The sequence below is a fragment of the Lotus japonicus genome, chromosome 3 (assembly GCF_012489685.1).
Source record: "Lotus japonicus ecotype B-129 chromosome 3, LjGifu_v1.2".
Classification (NCBI taxonomy): domain Eukaryota; kingdom Viridiplantae; phylum Streptophyta; class Magnoliopsida; order Fabales; family Fabaceae; genus Lotus; species Lotus japonicus.
This window is the reverse complement of record NC_080043.1, coordinates 72,309,258-72,331,244: the sequence shown is the minus strand read 5'-3', so window position 1 is coordinate 72,331,244 and position 21,987 is coordinate 72,309,258. Positions and strand designations below refer to the sequence as shown.

Below are 21,987 nucleotides of genomic sequence, written 5' to 3'. Positions count from 1 at the left end.
AATTTATCAATGAAGAGAGGAATCAAAATTATATTCACCATAGACTTAATTTAAATTAAATTATAACATTATTAATATTTCTTGTAAAGTCTCATGTTGATGAATTAGGAAGAACAAAATACAAAGTTCCAAACATCAATAGCTCTAAATATTAATCTCTAAAATATCATGCAAACAACTCAATGAGACATATTTTCCATAAAACAATCCGCCATATAATATGCAGCTACTCTCAAAACATTTTTTCCCTTTCTGGTTAACATCTTAGCTAGTATATGAGATTATACTGCAGATGACATGTAAAAGATATTGTAGTTGATAAAATCATCACATCAACAGGCTCGCTGTGAGCAGTTTCATCATATTCATGTGTAGTGCTTTCTCTAATTATGGACTCATCCATTATATGAAATTAATGAGCTGAGCTAAACAATTTAGCTCATATATGATAAACACTCAAATTACAAAAGAAAATGAGAAAATATATGGATCATATTTCATATTGGTTCAAATTTCATCAATATGAAAAAAATATATCAATAGACTAAAGTTAGTTCAATAAAATTATATAAACGATACCTTATCATCTATCAATATCATCTCTATTCCACTAACTTGTCCTCCCCACGTATGCACCATAACCTAATAACCCTGGCAAAAACATTACAATTATCCCTAATTGGATTGAGGCTCGCAATCTTATCATAAACAAGAGACATTGCAAGAGGGAAAACTAAGCAGCTGAAAAAAGAAGAGGGGATTCAGAAAGGGATTCGTTTGAATTGAGATGTAAAGTTGTTGAGTCAAAACGTGAATATTGGTGAAGGTGAAGTTAGTGGGAAGAAAGTTCTGATTGGATAGGAATGAGGTAGAATATTTAATAATAATAATAATAATGATTAAATTTTTTTTGATGAAATTTTTTTATTGGTTCATAAAGAGGTGGTGGGAGACAATTTTGGAATTGTCATTAATATTAATATGAAGCATATAACAGGATTATAAAATTCGAAATATAAATAAAATAGGTGGCTTATTACATGCTTACCCTTCAATAAAAGAAAGAATATCAAATGAGTCATTCCAAAGTTTCCAAAAGTAGTAATGCTAATTTCTTTTTGATTTTTTTAATCATAGAAAAATAGTTGAAACATCTCCCAATGGATGTCAAGTGTCAAAACTTGCCATCTTTTAGGTTCTCTTTTATATACTATTTAGATTAGATTAGGGGCTGGAAAAGGGAGCAGAATTTGAATTAAGAGTATTGAATGAGAGAAGAGAGATTTGATTGACAAAGAGAAAGGTGGAGAGTTTTTTTTTAGAGAAAAGGTAGAGTAAACATAATATCAATCAATTAGTTTAGAATATAAGGATTGTGTAAAAAGTGAAAAGAATATGATGATTTTTTTTATATAACTTTATATTTTTTAATATCATAAAAAAATCACGTTATACACAATCTCTAATGTTGTTTAAAAAAAAGAATGTCTAAAGTTAAAAAGAGCTTATAAAAAAATCTAAAGCTAAAAATTATTCTAAATTTAAAATAACCGTAAAAGAAATTAAATAAAAAAGAGAACAATCAGAATGGTAGAATAAAATTAAAAGAATATGAATTCAAATCTTCTTGAAATATAAAAGGTTGTTTTAGGGTTTTGGGATATTAATGGGAGGCGGCCTAGTTTTTTGTTTCGATGGTTTGTGAGGCTAGCTACTGAATTGGTAGAATCTATCAGAAAAATTTCTTATGATGTTTCACTCTAGATTTTTATCAAGTGCGTAATTAACCACATCATGACTGCTACTATCACAATCCAACATTTTATATGCCTCTATTTTGATTCAAACCACTCCATAGACTGGTAGAATTAATATTAAAGCACTTATTATTAAAGTGCACGATAGGAAAAAAAATAAAAAATAAAAGCTAGTGGGCCTATTTTACAGGGTCCAAGCAACAATATTTAATCAACTTTATCTTAACACTAAACCAAAAGAAAGAAGCATGGGTAGTTTGGTTGGCTCTTAACACTTTTTTTTTAGCTACAAGAGGAAGAGTTCTAAAACAACAAACTAACGAAGAATATCAAAGCATAAAAACCTTAGAACCACATAAATAAATGCGATATTTAGAGGGGGTATTTTAGATTCCAAGAAGGTTGTAGACTTCGTTCAATTTAGGTCTTGGATTTGGCTTCAATCCAAACTAAATAAACTTAGCTTTTCCATTTATGGTTGCATCTGCAACTATTATTGTGTCTGTCAATTCTATAATTTGTTCATTTTGATAAGTAAATCTTTGAATATTAGTTTGCAAAACAAAGTTCGCGTAAATGTGAGTTTGCAAAACATAATATGAGTTAATATGAGTTCATTATAATGTGATTATACTTTTATTTCAAAAGAAAGTTTCATAAAATGAATCTTGTTTAGATAGTAATAGTTTTTTTTAAACAAAAGCAAAGAATGAAAAGATAAAACAAAAGAAACAAAGGCTTTAAGACGGAAACACCTAGAGCATCAGCCTGCAATAAGGGCATAACACTAGTTAAAGGAGAATTCCAAACACTGGTAGCGCTCGAATGAGAGGAACCAAGCTTCGCCAAAAAATCACCAACGACATTTCCTTCGCGAAGCAAGTGACGACAGTGGACAGCCCAACTCCGACGAAGCAGACTCTTAATGCTACTAATGATGCAAGCATACTGATGAAACAGAGGATGATTTGAAATGATAAGCCCTAGCGCTAGCATAGAGTCTGTGAAAAGCTCCACACATCTCTTACCATGCTCCCAACACAAAGTCAAGCCCCGAACAATAGCCAAAAGCTCCGCACAAAGACTATCACCAAATCCGCATTTCCAACGAACCCAAAAATCCAATTACCCTCCGCTTAACGCACAACGCCCCCAAACCCAGAGGGACCCGGGTTCCCAAAAGAATTGCCGTCAGTGTTGTAGTGAAACAAAACCTGGCCTAGGTGGGATCCATCGCACCCAACGCTTTGTCTGCGGAGAAATAGAACGATGAAGAACCTGAGCAACCAAAGCCCAAAGAGCCCGAGCTTCACACACCACCTGGAAAGTCTGCTGATTCGAACCAGCAAACAAAACTCTACACCTAGCTTTCCAAATCATCCAAGTCGTCGACAGAATCACAAGCAAGCTAAAACCATAAAAATCATGCAACACCTCCTGAAAAGACTAATGCGTGAAGAACGTAGCCGGGAACACAAAACCGATCTCACGCCAAACCTGCAAAGAAGCTGGGCAATTCCACGAACAATGAACAACTGTTTCCATCATAGTACGATACCGGCAACAAAGGCCAGAACTAACCATGTGACGATGAAACAAGAACGCAGAGCTAGAGAGAGCATTAAGAACAATTTTCCAAACAAATAACTGGATATTATGCGGAACCTGAAGCTTCCATAAAACATGTCAGAAAGGAACAACCGGAGGAACATTATCGCGACCCACCAGCCATTGGTACTCATTCCCCCATTAACAGTGTGAGACCAAATCAAACAATCCGGAGTGTCATCATCGAACAGAACTTGCTGAAAGCTACCCATATACTACAAAAGATAATGGGGAATACAAGAATACAACAAATTAGCATTAAAATAACCTGTGACATAAACATCCTTAAGAGTAAGATTTTTATCATGAATATCCACAAAAGGAAACTGACGACAAATATGACCCATGGGAAACCAATTATCAAACTAGGAAGATGACTTTCTCACTGTGAAACCATCTCTAGTAATAGTTAAAAGCACTTTTATAAAAAAAATGAAATTGATTACTTTTTAACTATAGTGAAATTCATAAATAAACACATTTGGAGAAAATACTCATAGAAAAGAAGAACATTTAGAGAAAAGAATCATAAAAAAGAAGAACATTTAGAGAAAAGAACCACTTATAAAATAAGATCTTTATCCAAATACCAGTTCAATGAAATTCACAAATAAACAAAGCCACAAAATGTATGCTCCAACCCACAGCAAACACGCAGCAAAGGAGAAAGGAGAGGGTCAATTTATGGTAATGTGATGGGGTTAATTATTTTTCAATTGAATATTAATTACCCTCAATGGTTCAACCTAACGGAGAAGTGATGGTTGTGTTGCGTTGAGTGAAAGTGGGTTCTAGAAACAAAGTAAGTTAGGATGGATGTGTGGGTTGAAAATATCTAAACACAATAACACATCGTTCAGTGCAGATTAAGAGCACATTGAGGGGGTTCAAATTGAAAAACAAACCAATAATGATATATGATATGCTCACACATCATTTTTAATACATTTCATTTTCACATATTTTTATTGCTATTTCTTTCTATGAATGTCAATGGGTACGGGTGGGCATGAGTAGTATACATCCATCACCCGCTCTGCAGTTAAAAATTCATACTCGTTCCTGCTTCATACTCACATGGACATCCATTAAGTGAGTTTTAAGTGGATTTTATATTATGCGTGGATATCCATGGGCACCCATGAACAATTTTTTTTTTGAACTCGCCCATGAACATATATAAACTCACACATATTTGTTCAACTAAAAATAATATTAAAAATTAAATTCAAGATTAGACTTCACAGTCCATATATGAAAGTGAATAATTTTTTCTTCACCCTTTTTTTAGTTTAAGAGATTTTCTGAAGATTACCATCATACAAGTTTATTTGAAAAGGAGAACTACTCCAACACAAAGTCATTAGAGATTAGATTTAATATACACCTCCGATTATATATATGATATTTTAATATTTTATATATCGGGTGAGTATCCATGAATATGGATATATCAATATTCGTATCCGCCCCATTAATAAATTGATAGTGAAAATATCCATTAAATAAATATGTGGATACCCGTGAGTGCGGGGAGTTTTACCCATAGGGAATTTTTATCCACGGTTGTGGATAATTTTGATATCCCTTGACATCTCATGCTTTTTCTCTCTTACTTTTTCTTTTTTTTCTATCTCTCTCCTCCTTCCATCTCTCTCCACCTCAGATGTGTGAAAAGAACATGGCTTAATTGCAACTTTGGTTCCCGACGTTTACCAATGCCACGATTTTGGTCCCCACCTAATTTAATTACATGGATGGTCCCCGACGTTGTAGGTCGTGTGTAACGTTAGTCCTACCGTTTATTTCTTAATGGAGGAGGTTTACGTGGACGTCCAGTTGGAGAGAGAAATGAGGTATGAGGAGAGAGGGAAGCACGTGAGTATCACGTGACCCTTATCTGAACCCATTATACCCAAACCCCTGACCTCCCTGGAACGAAGAAGGTAACACGATTTAGATCCCTAGGGTTTCAGATTTGGGTATAATGAGTTCATATAAGGTTCACGTGAGTTCACGTGATACTCACGTGCTTCCCTCTCTCCTCAGATCTCATTTTTCTCTCCAACTAGACGTCCACGTAAGCCTCCTCCATTAAGAAATAAACGGTAGGACTAACGTTGCACACGACCTACAACGTCGGGGACCATTCATGTAATTAAATTAGGTGGGGGACCAAAATCGTGGCATTGGTAAACGTTGGGGACCAAAATTGTAATTAAGCCAAAGAACATTACACAATACACACCCTTAAATGGTGTTGGCTTCGGTGATACACTTAAAAACTAACACACGGTGGTGCAGTTGAATATATACCTTTAGATATAGTAATAAAAAAATCAACGGTTTAGATTTAGATATTTTTAAATAATTTTAAACTTGCATTCCAATATTATCCTTTTCTCTACAGTCTTCGTTCCAGTTCCAAAACTAGCAGCACCACCAAGAGCTCCGGTGGACGTTGTCATCTCTGACGGTGACTCAAGCAAGCGCCTCCGATCAATTTTCCGGTGACCCAGCAACCCTCTGTGATGCAGATCTACATGGTGGCTGAGTTTCGTGATACCTCTCACTCTCTCTCCCAAATCAACATAAAGGAAAATGTAAAAAAAGAGCTAAAAGATCCAAACTCACAAATCTGGTGATGAAACGAATGAATATGAATCTGTTTATGCTGCAAATGAAAAAAAGAAGAAGAAAAAGAAATGGGTATGTAAGAAAACCTGAAATTGTTACTGTAAATGTCACCCTCCCTTGATTTTGCTAGCAAAAAAAATAGATCTGATCTGAAAACAAACAACTAAGTCATTAATGGATGGAACAAAAGGGGGAAATATAGAGGGGTATTTTCCAGCGGATGAGAGGCGGTGGAGGGCTGCCGGTGATGATGCACATTCACTTCCTCCATGGATTACGGCCAACTTGTGATTCATAAAAAAAAATTAGGAAGATAAAAAATATTCATGGGCATTATTATCATTGACTATTAAAATTAAAATGTACTACGGTGAGTCACTTTTAAAGTAACCCACCGAAGACGCCGTCCCCTTAAATTGAGTTGAGCACTTGTTTAGGGGTTTAAAAATATCCAAACATCATGACACAAAGTTAAAAATTGCCAAATTGGTGTTAGCCCTTCCAAACAGAAATACAAACATGACCTAAAGCCTATAACTAAGTAACTAACTGTAACCAACTGACAGAGGCACGTGTACAGTAAGTGAAAGTAACCACAAAAGGGTGTGAATCTAGAAGCATTGTTGCAGTGGAAGTGTGGTTTCTTTCACGTGATGTCCTCCAACAACAACAACAAGCGCCGCCATGTCCCCCCGGCACCACCGGAAACTGTTTTCCGAATTTTATGTCCGGCCGCCGCAAAGACCGCCGACTTACTGGGCCTCGCCGGCGATGGAGTTAACATTCACGTTGACGACTTCGGCGGCGGCGACGATCGCCTCGTTACTATTGTCGGCGCCGCCGAACATCCCGCTTCTTGCGGCGGCGATGAGTCGCCGGCGCGGCTTGCCTTAATTAGGGTTTTTGAGAGAATGGTGGAGGAGGAGAGCACGACTTCGAATTCCGCGGTGGCGTGTACTTTGGTGGCGCCCAGCTATCAGGTTGGAAGTATACTCGGGAGAGGTGGCAAGTTTGCTGAGAAGATCAGGCAAGAGAGTGGAGCTCAGGTTAGGGTTTTGCCCAAGGACCAACCTCCTCTTCCTTCTCCTGGTGATGAGTTCATTCAGGTATTCTTTTCATATGATATTGCATTACCAATGCCACTTATTGCATCAAGATTGTCAATTATTTTGGATTAAGAGAGTTCTGCAGTGTTTGTAAATTGTAATCTATCATTTTGTTTCTTTGATTTTATAGAAGTAATCAAATTAGAGGTTGTTTTGTAGAATTAAATTTTGTTTACCTTACCTTATGCAATGGCTGCAAATTTGTGGCTGTATTTTAGTAATTTGTAGTGCTAATAGTGGTTTTCTTACTTGAGCTCTGACTCATTGAGGGAGGTTTATGATATATGCAGATAACGGGAAACTTTAATGTTGTAAAGAAAGCGCTTCTTTCTGTTTCGAGCTGTCTCCTGGATCATGCGAGGATGGATGCTGAGAATTCTGGTGCTTTTGTACCGTCTGGGCCTGGGATAGGTCATGGAATGGCACCTCCTGCTCAGGGTGAACCTTATCCTCAACGGGGTTACGCGCCAGGCCCTTATGGTCCTGATCATCATCCCAGAGGGTATTCTCCTTTTCCGGGTCCTGAGAGCGCTGGACCTTCTCATAGAATGTTTGTCGAAGAGGAGGTTGTCTTTAAGCTATTGTGTCAGCAAGATAAAGTTGGTAGTCTTATTGGGAAAGGTGGTTCGGGGGTGCGGGCTCTGCAAAATGAAACTGGTGCATCTATACAAATTGTGGAGGCTGGACCTGATTCGGATGAGCGAGTGATTGTGATATCTACGCGAGAGGCATGATAACTACTTAACTCTGTCTTGCATAAATTATACTCTACTTGCACCTTAGTTATAGTTACCCATAGGATAGTTTTGTACATGAAATGGTCAATAACCTTGCAATATGTTGTGTTTAAAATTCTTCTGTAACTTTGCTTTGGTCGGAGTAAATTATGTCAGCTCTTCGATGTTAGGTCTCAAATGTTTGTGGTTGGTTGCTTTGGATGCTTGTTCAGATTATTGTGAGCTGGCTCTCTGGTCTCAAGTTATTATGGGGATATTTGTTAGAAATCTAAAATATGATTGTTCTTTTGTTATAATCGAACAGGTAACAAATGTGTGATTTTTGTGGCTGGGGGTCCAGCTTCAGATTGTTTACTATGTGAGTTGCTGTTGAGTTATTCTAATAATGGTAACTTTCCTGTATTGATAGTTTTCGTTACAAACATGTTGGCATCCTTTAGGAAAATGAAGAGGGAATTTATTAAATCTGACATACAATGTCTATGATATTTGTGAAGGAAACAACACTGAAATTGATATAACATTCTGCAGAATTCTGACCAGAAGCATTCTCCTGCCCAAGAAGCTCTTTTTCGCGTTCATTGTCGACTTACAGAGATTGGATTTGAACAAAGTAATGCAGTTACTGCTAGGCTCCTTGTGCGTTCACCACAGGTAGGCTTCCTCTTGGGCAAAGGAGGTCATGTTATCTCTGAAATGCGAAGAGCCACAGGTGCTAGTATTCGTATCTTTTCAAAGGAACAGATTAAATACATTCCTCAAAATGAAGAAGTTGTACAGGTATTTGGCGCTTTTAGACACGCATGTGAATTATATTCAATAGTTTGATGCCATGTAAGTTCAATCAAAATGAAAAAAATAAGAACATTAAAAATAATATATCAGGAAATGACATATAACTCTCATCTCCCAGAATTTTGTATGCTTTTCTTTTTGACACTGATTTGTGTTTTGCTGACCAACTTTCTATCACAGGTTACTGGGACCTTACAATCCGTACGAGATGCCTTGTTTCATATAACCAGCAAAATTCGAGAAATCATTTTCCCACTGAAGACCCCTCCTCCAAATTTTGGTGTGCCGCCACATTTGCCACCATTTCCAGAGATGCCACCTCCTCCAAATTTTAGTGCACCGCCACATATGCCACCATTTCCAGAGATGCCACCTCCTCCGTCTAGGCCAAGAAATCACTTGATGTCCTCTGGCCACCCCCCTCCTCCAGTTGGGTTTCCTCATGGGATGGAGCATTCATCTGCTCCCCCAATGCCTGTTGATCATCAGCATGCATATTTACATGGCATGAATCGTGGTCCACCTTCTCTAGCCCCACCACCCCCTCCAGCACCACCAAACATGGATCGAGTTCCCTATCCTCGTGGTTATGAAGGACCAAATTCTCCTAGATCATGGAATCCTCTGGTCAGTTCCACTTTCTGGGTGTATTAATGCCTTGGGGATTTCATATATATCGGTCTAAAGTCTAAACCCTTTCTTTTTTGGTCCCCTCCACCCGTGTGCCAACCCTTTGTGCATTTTGGAACGATGTTATAAGATATAAGTATAACTCTTTAGGTTTGTATTTCAGGCAGTGCAAAGAGGAAATCCAGGAGGGACAGCTGATACTTCTAGTTTGTCTTCAAGAACTGGGACTCCTGGAAAGTGAGTACATGATTTTCTTGTATTTTCACACAATCTTATATTTTATCTTTGTCGATAGGCGCTTTCCTCGGTGTTGTGACTAATGTTGAATTTATAATGATTTGTATGTTATTTCCAGCAATGGAAACCCCTTACAGAATGCTACTAGCTCGACCGTTGAGATCACCATCCCTCATATGTATTTAAGCCACGTGTATGGGGAGAACAATAGTAACTTAATTGACATTAGACAGGTTTGTTTATGTACATTTTTAGTGCATGTTATGATACACAATGGTGAAGTCAAAAATCACAGTGGGCAGTCACAATAGCTAATTGAAGTTGTTACTATCCACCGTGATTTTGGCCCAATGTGGTTTTCCACTGTGTATCCAAACAAGTAGTCAATCCCTTTGTCTACTAGAAATTGTCTTGGTGTTTTGACATTAGGGTTTTTCTCAGATATCTGGTGCAAACGTTGTGGTTCATGATCCAAAGGCTGGAGCCACCGAAGGTCTGGTCAGTGTATCTGGAGCACCTGATCAAATTAACGCTGCTCAATGCCTAATACAAGCTTTTATCTTATGTGGGCAGACTACAGCTTGAGACTGCAGGGACAAAGGTTTTCTATAAGCGGTTTTCAAGTTTATACCTTTAAGGTCTTGTAATTCTTGTACTATCATGTTAGAGATGTTCATATCAAGGTTGAAATACTACTTTGTGAATTGTACGTTCAGCTGACATAAATTTATTCAGATTTTCCAGCGCCAAATGATAAGTTACCATGTTTTTATTGTTGATTCCAACTATTCAAGCCGTAAGTTACCCTCCTAACATAAATGATAAAACTTGTATTGTTGAACAGTTTGGAAGGTTAAGAGAATCATTCCCACTAACTTCAAAAAAGTTGTCTTTGAACCCCTTCCCGATTTTAAGTAGTTTCATTAACTAAACAAACATAAAGACCAATTTTCTTAAAATACAATTCAACTGCTCAAACTCAAAAAACCTCTGAGAGTTCATTAGAGCTGTTTGGAACCCAACATGAATCAAATTGTCCAAAAAGAACTAGCTGTGCAATATTACATGGTTTTACTAATATATAAAACAGAAAGCTCATTCAAAAATTTACGCCAAAAATGCCGAACTAGCCCTTTATATGACAAAAATATAAAGGTCTATGATGATGATTCATCAGCATCTCCTGGGACTCTAAGCACTATCTGGCTGGCCTCTGGGTTTTTGTTCTGAAAAAAGTGGAAAGCAAAATTAAGTTCACGAGGATGTAAATTTAAGTTGGAAAGAGATGGATAAAAACTCATGAATTCATGGTTTTCCACCTCATTCTTGTTTAATGAAGAATTTGGTCCAGGCATGAGTGCTGCTGCCCTTGATAAGTCCCTCAGAGTTCCCTGTGGTCCAGAAAAATGGAAACTTAAAATAAACGAACTGAGACAAAATATGGGATAATTTTTTTACCAAATGATACCACGTGAAAGTACTTGACATAAAATAAAAGTGCAACATGCTGTGTATTATCCCTACTGCATTTAAATTGATAATGAAACATGAAACATCTTTTCCAAGTCCAGATACCAGAATTAGTCATATATTTTAAAGAAACACAGTGGCTGTGTTGTAATTTTCTTTTAAATACAAATTAGATACCAGAATGATATGTTAACTCACTGAAGATCCAAATGATTAGAATTGATGTTTTATGTTTTCCCTGAAACTAGATTAGGGCATGGTGTTGGAACTGGATCTGTGATGGTCTCTTCAAGTAACTTAAACCGATTGTCAAATCATTGATTCAGGTCCAACTTAAGATCAGATTATTTAAATTCAAGTCCGTGATTACTAATACATACTGATTTAAGGTATGTTGGACGTTAAAAAAAGCTTTGCAGCATTCCATTTAAAAAAGGACATAATCCCTAGAATTCAATGCTGCAGTTTCCTTGTAGGTTATTGAATTAATGTCTAGATGAAACATGCATTAAACACAATAGCATCTAATATTATTAGTGACCAGCGGAGCCCTGCATGATATAACATCTGCAAATTAACATTCATATCAAGATAGTATATGCACATAATTCAATGGATAATATTAAGATGTCCATAATGTATTAGAAGGGACATAAACCACAACAAGGTACTTTTTCAGTTGTTTAGAGAAAAACATATACCATAACAGTTAATTTTATAGAACAACATAGAAAAGACAAACAGTAGAGGACATAAGGAATAAACATAGCTCCGATTTTACCTTATTTGCCCACATAAGTCCACAAGCATTGCAGAGGGTTCTTGGCCCTTCAGGCCCACGCCGCATCATTGGTGTGCACTTCTCACTGGTGCCACAGTGTCTACAACTGCCATGAATTGATAGAATACACAATTCATCAATTAAAATTTACAAGATGAATTCAGGATAGGCTCAAAAGTTTCCAAAGGGACTAGACTAAGGCTTTCATTTCAAGCCATGATAAAGTTAACCATAAAATCCAGAATACTTATTCATAGTTTTGTCTCTCTTGTTTCAGAATGAACCACTGAACTTACACAATATCTTGCTGTTGGGATCCATTATTGTCTCCCGTCCAGTTTTCATTTGTTCCCCAATTTGTTGCATTTGAAGTAGATTCATCATGGTTGGACTTGGTAGATGTAAACTGACCTTTATTTCTTTGCATCCTACAGAAGTCAACATGTATTTGTCAGCAAGTGGTGCAAATATAACAAAATAACAGACAACAGCATATAAACTTGCCAGATCTCATACATTCACTATATTTATGCTATTACATAACTTTAAGAAGGCTAAAGCTAGAAGATGGTAGATGCACATATTTCAGACGGAGTTAAGCTGGAACTTTACTGGAGTGTTGAGTATCCATGATGTCCCTAACAATTTTGCTGAGTTAAACCATGCCTGTGAAGGCTACATGATTTTGAAAGAATTTATACATGATTTCCCAAAGCTACAACGAGGTATCTATAAAAGTAACAAAAATAACCTAAGAGGCTAATACAAGACTCTGCCATCATTTCGACAATAAGAGCTACACAAACAACCTCTCTAATGATTTCATTCCTAATCCTATCTTGTTTTGCATGACCACCCAGCCATTGGAATATTCTCATCTTTGCAATACTAGCCTAGCTTTTCATCATCCAATATTCAATCCCAAACAACATTGCAGGTCTTATAGCTGTGATAAAATTTTCCTTCAAGCTTATGCAGTACTTTTTGATTGCAAATTATACTCAAAGCAATCCTCCATTCACACTGCGTGGATCCTATGCTCAGCACCATCTTTATCTCCGTTACTTTGTAAGATAGATCCAAGTCCAAGCCTCCAAGGTACTTAAAATGTGAGACTTTTGGTATTATAAGCCATCCAATTTTCATTTTAAGCTTGAATTTGTGAACCTATGTTAAACTTGAGCCCTATAAACTCAGGACAAGCCATTTTCATTTGCAAAGATTAGGGACCAAATCGAAGGTTAACAATGGTGCAAATTTTCTTTTCCTAGGTATTATGCAGAGCAAAGAAAGAAGGGGGATCACTCATTACTTACATCAGAAGTGGGATCACTCATTTCAAACCTCACTACACCAGCAGGAAATTAGCAACTAGTTCAATGTCATACAATGTTAAGCAGCATTCTTGCCATAAGGATTTTTTAAGGAAGCCCGGACACCTACCAAACATCCCTGAAGGATGAAACATGACAAAGAAGGCTGTGAAAGTTTAGAGGAAACTCGGGGAAGAGAACAAGGAGATCTCTGAAAAGGGGAGTGGAGTAATTTTGTAGATCACAAGAAGCTTATTGGGCTCAATTGTATTCTCAAGAGCAGAAAATGGAGATATATATGTTGGAATTCAGTAAGTGAAAATAGGTAATGGCAATGGACCTAAGGATTCCTCAAGATGGAGTCCAACTAGAGGAAATTGTCATGTTCCTTATGGTGTACTACCAGCCACTTTGAGGGAGGGTGATAAGAGAATCCTGAGAAATAGTTAACAATGGTTGGAAGGCAAGGCAGCTTTAAAAGGAAAATATATATGATTGCAGACCCTTCAAGGAACTTGCCACTACTTCCTCCTTTCCACCCTTTTACTGTTATCAACAACTCAAAACATTTACAAACATAAATTGAGTAGACTGTAGAGTGAAGTTATGATTTCCACATAAACTAATATTCCATGATAGCTTAATCTAAGTTATAATGATAGTAAGCACAATACCTCAACGCTACTTCTTTACGAACAGTATAACGGATTTTTTTTTCAAAATTTCGTTCCTTCCGCTTTTCACGAAATCTAATCAATGATGCTATTCTCTGAGGGACGCTGAATTTTGGTGGAGTACCAGAAAACCCCTGATAAAATACTCCATGAGCAAGATATTTTACTAGCATAATGCTATAAGTCACACTCTAACCAAATAATGTAGTAATACCCGGTTATTCTGGTGAGGAGAAACTGGCATAGCAGGCCCAGTTGGAGGTATTTCACGGCCTCCCAGTAACAGCAGTACAGCTTGAACCTGAGAATGACACCCTAGGATTATCATAAATAATTTTCTTCAATGAATCAAATTCTAAGTAGGTCCGCAGCTTGATTAATAATGGAAAGAATTCCTTAATTATCTTATACCGAAGCAGTCTTTCAAATCATATTATAATACATGCCAAAAAGCATGTTAAACTGCATAGTATGATAAGCTTTCCAATATGAAAAGCATTGAAAATTGAGACAATACAAAATCGATACCTGTGCATATAAAGTATGGGGTTCCTGAGCTAGAAAAAAGTCAACATTTCTTGTTTGATCCAATTTAGCAACAATAATGACCAGTGCTAGAAGAAGGAAAAACCAAACATGCGTAGCTGTTATCCATGTGAATTATAAAATTGTGCTTTTTGCTATAAAAGCGTAGCTGTCATCTGTTGGAGTTATTGCCGTGTAACTAGGAATTCACAGCTTTGAGTCCATAAAGTGCATTACAGCAATATTTGCTGAAGCAAGCATGTAAGGATCCATAAATGGTCATGAAGTGCACCACTTGACAATAATTTCAAAGATGGATTCTATTATTTATAACTCAAGCATTCCTGTGTTTAATGATTTCATGCATAGATTCTCTCTCACACGCAAACATTATGGAGTCATTAAACTGATATAATTGAAGTAATCTACAGGAAATTAATATTTTCAGCAAAGGCTTTTCAAACAGAAGATAATACCATGTCAATGCAAGAGTAAAAAGCTCAGATAAGTTGATGCACCTTATCTGGTGAAACCGAGTCAAAGACATAAACCTGGCCCTGAAAAGACAATGTAAGCTGATCCCCACCATCACTCGCTTGATCCACCATTACAGTGTGATTGTCATGGATATTTCCATGGTTGGAGGGAACTTCACCTTCCACACTCTCACCTCCACCACAGTTAGTATTGTCACCGTTATTCTGATCATCATCAATCCCATTCCCATTGCTCATATGGTGCAATTCATGATGCTCATGTTCTTGCACATATGGACCAAGCAAAGAATGTTGTTCATCACTGATGTGTGTCCGAGAATCACCCCCATTAATACTATCCATGGTACAGAGAGAGCCCAAAATACCTTTGGAAATGGCAGAAAAGATGATTAAAGGCAGCCAAAGAGAACTACTAGCAAAACCAACAGAGAAAAATAAAGAAGCTACTAAATATGGACTAAGCAAAGCATGACATTCTAGCAGCAAACCAACTATACATAAAATCAGGAAAGTGCATTGAGATAGCAAGAAAAGTATCAGAGTGAAGGATAGTGTATGATATGACATTCCAATTCCAATTAAAGTATGACAACAGACAAACATCAACATTCATCAATGGCTGCAGGATGAAACAAGGAGAAAAACATAGCCAAAAAAGACAAGAAGATACTAGAAACAGCCAAAAAAAAAACATTTGAGGTGAATTTACAGACTTTGATGGATCCCTATTGTAAAGGAATGGTTTTGAATCACAAACAATGATCAGAAAAACAAAACATCCAATACTAAACGATGTGAATCAAAGGAAACGACCCACAAAAGATTTCATTATGATATGATGAAAAAGAATGCATTTTTAAGGAGAAGAACTCACGGGCAAGGTAATTGGAGGTTGTGGATTGATTTGCAGAACAACCCAGAAGCGCAAGGAGGCACAGGATTGGGTGACAGGAAGTGAGGAAGAAGATGAAGAGCAAGAGAGAGTAAAGGGGGGAAAATGAAATGCGAGTGAAAATGGGTAAGGGTGGGTCGGTAATGAAAAGGGATGAGGAATGAGATCAGAGACAGACAGGGAGACACACGACAGACAGAGCCTAGTTCCAAGTCAAAATCTTTTTCACAAACCAAAAAATATTTCATCATTGCGTCTAATTAATAACTTCTTAAATTTATTACATCATCTTTTTTGAACAATGTTATAGTCAGTAAACTGCCAACAACATCTAACACAGCTGGTACATAGCTTGACTCTTTTTAGAGTTCGATTCGAGTTCAATCCATTGATGGTGCCTATGAAAAACGGTTAAACCTGAAAACCGTCCCTGAACTTTGAACGAGATTTGATTTTTGTCTCTCGTTGGAAAATCTTCCTATGAACGCCCTCAAACTTAGGTTTTTTTTTTGGAAACCATCCTTGCCGAAAAATGCTCCGGTCGTCGTGATCAGGTGTCTGTTTTGGGTCTATGTGGACATGTCACGTCATTTCATTAAATGACGTGTAATTTAAAAAATAAAATAAAACTAACATAAATAAATTTTAATTAACCCCCAAATCTTTACTAATTAAAACTCTAACCGTAAAACTAAATCTAACACTAACCTAACTTCATCTCCTAATAAATTCACATTGAAACCCATAAAAGTCATCATCTTCACCTATTTCTTTCATCATCTTCATTTGAAACCCATAAAAATCCAATTTGGGTTTTGCAGGTCTTCTTGTACTTCCGGTGAGAGGAAGAAAGAGGAGAAGGGAAGATCTGAGTTCATGGACCACCAATCTGGGTTTTGCTTCTTTTCATATCTGCATTTGAAACCCTTTGATCTGGGTCTGACATCGTTCGATCAGGGTCTCACAGCCAACAATCTTGGTTACATGAACCGAGAGAGATGAGAAAAAGAGGGAAGCGAAAGCAAAAGGGAGATGATAAAGAGAGGGTTACGAGAAAAATGGTGGTGAGAGAGGGTTACGTCAAGCAAAACAGATACCTGACCACGGCGGCCGGAGCTTTTTTCCGGCAATGATGGTTTCAAAAAAAAAACCTAAGTTTGAGGGCGTCCATAGGAAGATTTTCCATTGAGGGACGAAAATCAAATCTCCAAGGGTGGTCCCTTGATGCCCTATATTCGAACACTACTACTAAGGTTGTCTCTTATCCTCCACCGATCACCGCCACCTCCACTTCCATTTACAGTAGTATTATTGTTGGTTCAAATAAATGATATTAGTGTTTAGTTGATGTGGAGCGGCCAAGCAACCAACTAGTTAATTTCCTAATCAAAATGATTGCTTAAGGAGGAGATTATGTGCCTCAACATAAGTTTCTAAGATACTTCGAAAAACTCTTAGTTAACCACTACTGAGAAGTGCAAGGTAAATGACTTGGAGATAGGAAGTAAACTGTTGGAATGATAAATAAATGACTAAGGATAAGTATTAAAGACTTGAAAATTAATGCTAAAATGTATATAAAGGGCTCAAAAGTAAAGGAAAGAAAAGATATACGAAAAATTTGTAATTGTATTTATGTTGGTTGATTGTGTTTTTTACAATTGACATCATCCCTTATTTATTGGGTGAATTCTAACTAGCTACAAGGGTTACAAGGCACAACATGTTCTCTTCCACATTCAAACATCTCACTTAGTTCCAAAACGGGGGTGGTGTTTGCTTCTATGTCCGAGTCAGCTTTGAATATTTGAACTTTTATGTGTATCGGCGGGCTCAATCCTTAGAAAATATTCATGTTATTAAGGGACAAATTCATTTCCGGTCTTAAGCATAAAAACTTAGGATTCAAATAGTTATCATGAATATAATAATTATCCTAAGTCTTTACAATATTCCTTGCTTGAAGATTCGATCCATGTGCTAAGCTACCCCTGTTGGCTACTTCTTCATAGACCATTAAACCCTCAAACGACTAACTATTAAACTCTACCCAACTAGCACAAATATGCTCGTAATGATTTTAGTCATTTTATTACGCTTCAATATTTTGGTGTCAATAATTATCTAACTAGTATTTTTAGAGGGTAATGTCAAACCAAATCAATATAACAAACAAAAGAAATGAAAAACTTTTGGAGGTTTAACTAAATAGAAGAAAAAAAAAGATGACGTATTTTAGTAAATTGTCAAACTAAAGGAAGTGAAAGTGAAAGATCACTCTATTCATCTCATGACTCATGATGGAGCTAGTGGCAACAAGGCTAAATTGGGTAGAAGGAACAAAAGAAATACAAAGCAATAAAGGATAAAGAGGGTCGAACTCAAAAGGAGCAAGTATGCTACTTATGTAAGAAAGTTTGACATTTAAAGAAAGGTTCTACGAAAAGAAATGTTTGGTTAAAAAATAAAGGTAAATATTATGTTTTAATTAGTTTCGAAATCAAACCTTATTGAAGTACTCCAAAAAAAATTCTGGAAACTTACAGTGCTAGACAAAGAAGGAGCTCCATTCTGATTAAAAAGTACATCACAATTTTAACATTACAAAAAGGTTGTGTTTTTTTATATTCAAGTGCTGAGAAGAGAAGATAAAAAAGGTTGCAATTTTTATAACTTCATGCATTCGACCCAGAACAGTACATAACAAAAAGGTTGCATTTCTTTTATATTCAAGCAGAGAAGACTGAAGAGAAGATCAAAAAGTTGTAATTTTATAACTTCATGCATTATTCAAACCCCAACAGTACAATACATAACAAAAAGGTTGCGTTTTTTCGATATTCAAGCAGAGAAGACTGAAGAGAAGATAAAAAAGGTTGTAGCTTTTTTATATTTAGTGTTCATCAAACAGAGAAAATTAAAGCAGAGAAGAGATCAATAAAAACTTACAATACATAACAAAAATGTTGCGTTTTTTTGATATTCAAGCAGAGAAGACTAAAGAGAAGATAAAAAAGGTTAGCTTTTTTATATTTAGTGTTCATCAAACAGAGAAAATCAAAGCAGAGAAGAGATCAATAAAAACTTACAATAGTACTAAACATAGCTCCATTTAGATGAGTTAATAGAGCTCTCCACCTCATTGTTAACATAGCATGTATGCTACTTAAGTAAGAAAGTTTGACATTTCAAGAAAGGTTGCACGAAAAGAAATGTTTGGTTCAAAAATAAAGGTAAATATTATGTTTCAATTAGTTTCGAAATCAAACCTTCTTGAAGTACTACAGAAAATTTTCTGGAAATTTACAGTGCTGAACAAAGAAGAAGGAGCTTCATTCTGATTAGCTAAGCCAACTTTCCACTTCTTCTCCTTCCAAAGTTCATATACAAAAAACAAAGTACATCATAATTTTAAAATTACAAAAAACTTGTGTTTTTTTATATTCAAGTGCTGAGAAGAGAAGATTAAAAAGGTTTCAATTTTTATAACTTCATGCATTCAACCCAGAACAGTACATAACGAAAAGGTTGCATTTCTTTTACATTCAAGCAGAGAAAACTAAAGAGAAGACTAAAAAGTTGTAATTTTTATAACTTCATGCATTATTAAAACCCCAACAATACAATACATAACAAAAAGGTTGCGTTTTTTTATATTCAAGCAGAGATAACTGAATAGAAGATAAAAAAGTTGTGTCATTTTGATATTTAGTGCTCATCAAACAGAGAAAATTAAAGCAGAGAAGAGATCAATAAAAACTTATCATAGTACTAAACATAGCTTCATTCAGATGAGTTAACAGAGCTCTCCACCTCATTGCTAATATAGCATGTATGCTACTTAAGTAAGAAAGTTTGACATTTCAAGAAAGGTTGCACGAAAAGAAATGTTTGGTTCAAAAATAAAGGTAAATATTATGTTTCAATTAGTTTCGAAATCAAACCTTCTTGAAGTACTACAGAAAATTTTCTGGAAACTTACAGTGCTGAACAAAGAAGAAGGAGCTTCATTCTGATTAGCCAAGTCAGCTTTCCACTTCTCCTTCCAAAGTTCATATACAAAAAACAAAGTACATCATAATTTTAAAATTACAAAAAACTTGTGTTTTTTTATATTCAAGTGCTGAGAAGAGAAGATTAAAAAGGTTTCAATTTTTATAACTTCATGCATTCAACCCAGAACAGTACATAACGAAAAGGTTGCATTTCTTTTACATTCAAGCAGAGAAGACTGAAGAGTAGAACAAAAAGTTGTAATTTTTATAAATTCATGCATTATTAAAACCCCAACAATACAATACATAACAAAAAGGTTGCGTTTTTTTATATTCAAGCAGAGATAACTGAATAGAAGATAAAAAAAGTTGTGTCATTTTGATATTTAGTGCTCATCAAACAGAGAAAATTAAAGCAGAGAAGAGATCAATAAAAACTTTCAATAGTACTAAACATAGTTCCATTCAGATGAGTTAACAGAGCTCTTCACCTCACTGTTAAAATAACATGTATGCTACTTATGTAAGAAAGTTTGACATTTCAAGAAAGGTTGCACTTAAAAAATGTTTGGTTCAAAAATAAGGTAAATATTATGTTTCAATTTGTTTCAAAATCAAACATTCTTGAAGTACTACATAAAATTTTCAGGAAACTTACAAGGCTGAACAAAGAAGAAGGAGCTCCATTCCGATTAGCCAAGCCAGCTTTCCACTTCTTCTCCTTCCAAAGTTCATATACAAAAAACAAAGTACATCACAATTTTAAAATTACAAAAAGGTTGTGTTTTTTTATATTCAAGTGCTGAGAAGAGAAGATTAAAAAGTTTGCAATTTTTATAACTTCATGCATTCAACCCATAACAGTACATAACAAAAATGTTGCATTTCTTTTATATTCAAGCAGAGAAGATTGAAGAGAAGATCAAAAAGTTGTAATTTTTATAACTTCATGCATTATTTTATTTTTTTGAAAGATAAATATGATTATATAAATAATAATAGTGTTGAGAAACATCTCATCCCAACATGGGTATAGTGACCACGTCAACAAAAGTTGACTACAAGCTCAAACTCTATAGCAAAAACCTCCTGAGAACCTCTAAAAAACCCACAAGCATACAAGAATGCTTTAACAACATAACCCAAGTCAATGAGCTGAAAAATACAAATAACGACCTCTAATCAAAGCTTCGACACAGATAAGCTCAATCTCAATAAGTACATTACATAAACAAAAAGGTTGCGTTTTTTTTATATTCAATCAGAGAAGACTGAAGAGAACATCAAAAAGGTTGTGGCTTTTTGATATTTAGTGCTCATCAAACAGAGAAAATTAAAGCAGAGAAGAGATCAATAAAAACTTACGATAGTACTAAACATAGCTCCATTTAGATGAATTAACAGAGATCTCCACCTCATTGTTCTTCTTCTCCAACTCTCTCACTCTCTTGTCTAGTGTGTATTTCTATTTCTGTTTGTGTTTTTATCAATTCAAAAGACACTCACTCTCACCCTCACCTGCTCTGCTCCCTGCTGTGTGTTGTTTCCTGTTTGCAAACATAGGATCCGCGCACCATATGCAGGTCTATATGCTTTATTTCTACTTTAGGTCATGCAAATTATTCTGTGGTAAAATATTTAGTTAGAGTAAGTGGTAAAAAAAACCTTTTATTTTAATGGTTGCTACTCGTTGTCTATAATATAAATTGTAATTGGAATGCAATTGGAAAGCTTAAGAATAATTTAAGATAATATTTGAATGCTTAATTTTGAAACATTTGTTGAAATCATATAAAGGATTTTTTAACATGAAGGAATTAGGTTTTTAATCATTTTTAAATAGAATCTAATTTTACTTTTTAAGTTTTGAATAAAAGATGAATTAGGATGTACATAGTTTAATTTATAATACTTTATTAAAGAAATAAGGATATTAAGGTGAATGAAATTTAATGAAAGCATTGGGGTTTACCCTTTTTTTATTCTTATACTAGTATTTTTTACCCGTGCGATGTACGAGGATATTCAATTTTTTTTTGTGTGATTTTTATAAATATGTGTTATTTTTTAAAATTTATTTTATATCATTTTTTTTATTGAACGTTTGTTTTTGCTTTTTTAAGTTGCTATTTTTTTTCTTAAATTCCCGATTGATGGTTATTTGTTTATGTACTAAATAGTTTATTACATGGAGTTGAAGTAAGATGTATGTGCTAAAAATAGACACTTAATTAGTTTTTTTACAATTGGAATAAGTACATTGAGAATAAAAATTGATGTTCCACATTTCATGTAAAAAGTTCTTCATATGACATTGTGAAAGACTTCTTTGT

The 21,987-nt window shown here is 35.4% G+C and overlaps 2 protein-coding genes across 2 annotated transcripts; one reads left to right on the top strand and one right to left on the bottom strand.

The window, feature by feature from the left end:
- Positions 1–6,509: 6,509 nt before the first annotated feature.
- On the top strand, positions 6,510–10,258 carry LOC130745690 (KH domain-containing protein HEN4). The gene is made up of 7 exons (XM_057598054.1): positions 6,510–7,108; positions 7,399–7,836; positions 8,377–8,625; positions 8,821–9,267; positions 9,434–9,507; positions 9,626–9,740; positions 9,949–10,258. Exons 1-7 carry the CDS (start codon positions 6,656–6,658, stop codon positions 10,090–10,092), a joined length of 1,920 nt encoding a protein of 639 aa, XP_057454037.1. The 5' UTR covers positions 6,510–6,655; the 3' UTR covers positions 10,093–10,258.
- Positions 10,259–10,383: 125 nt separating this feature from the next.
- Positions 10,384–15,886, bottom strand: LOC130745691 (GATA transcription factor 28). The gene is made up of 8 exons (XM_057598055.1): positions 15,642–15,886; positions 14,789–15,132; positions 13,960–14,046; positions 13,746–13,879; positions 12,055–12,186; positions 11,759–11,864; positions 10,827–10,898; positions 10,384–10,733 (listed from the first exon to the last, which is right to left on the bottom strand). The coding sequence occupies exons 2-8, from the start codon at positions 15,107–15,109 to the stop codon at positions 10,665–10,667; spliced, it is 921 nt and encodes a 306-aa protein (XP_057454038.1). The 5' UTR covers positions 15,110–15,132; positions 15,642–15,886; the 3' UTR covers positions 10,384–10,664.
- Between the last annotated feature and the right edge of the window lie 6,101 nt (positions 15,887–21,987).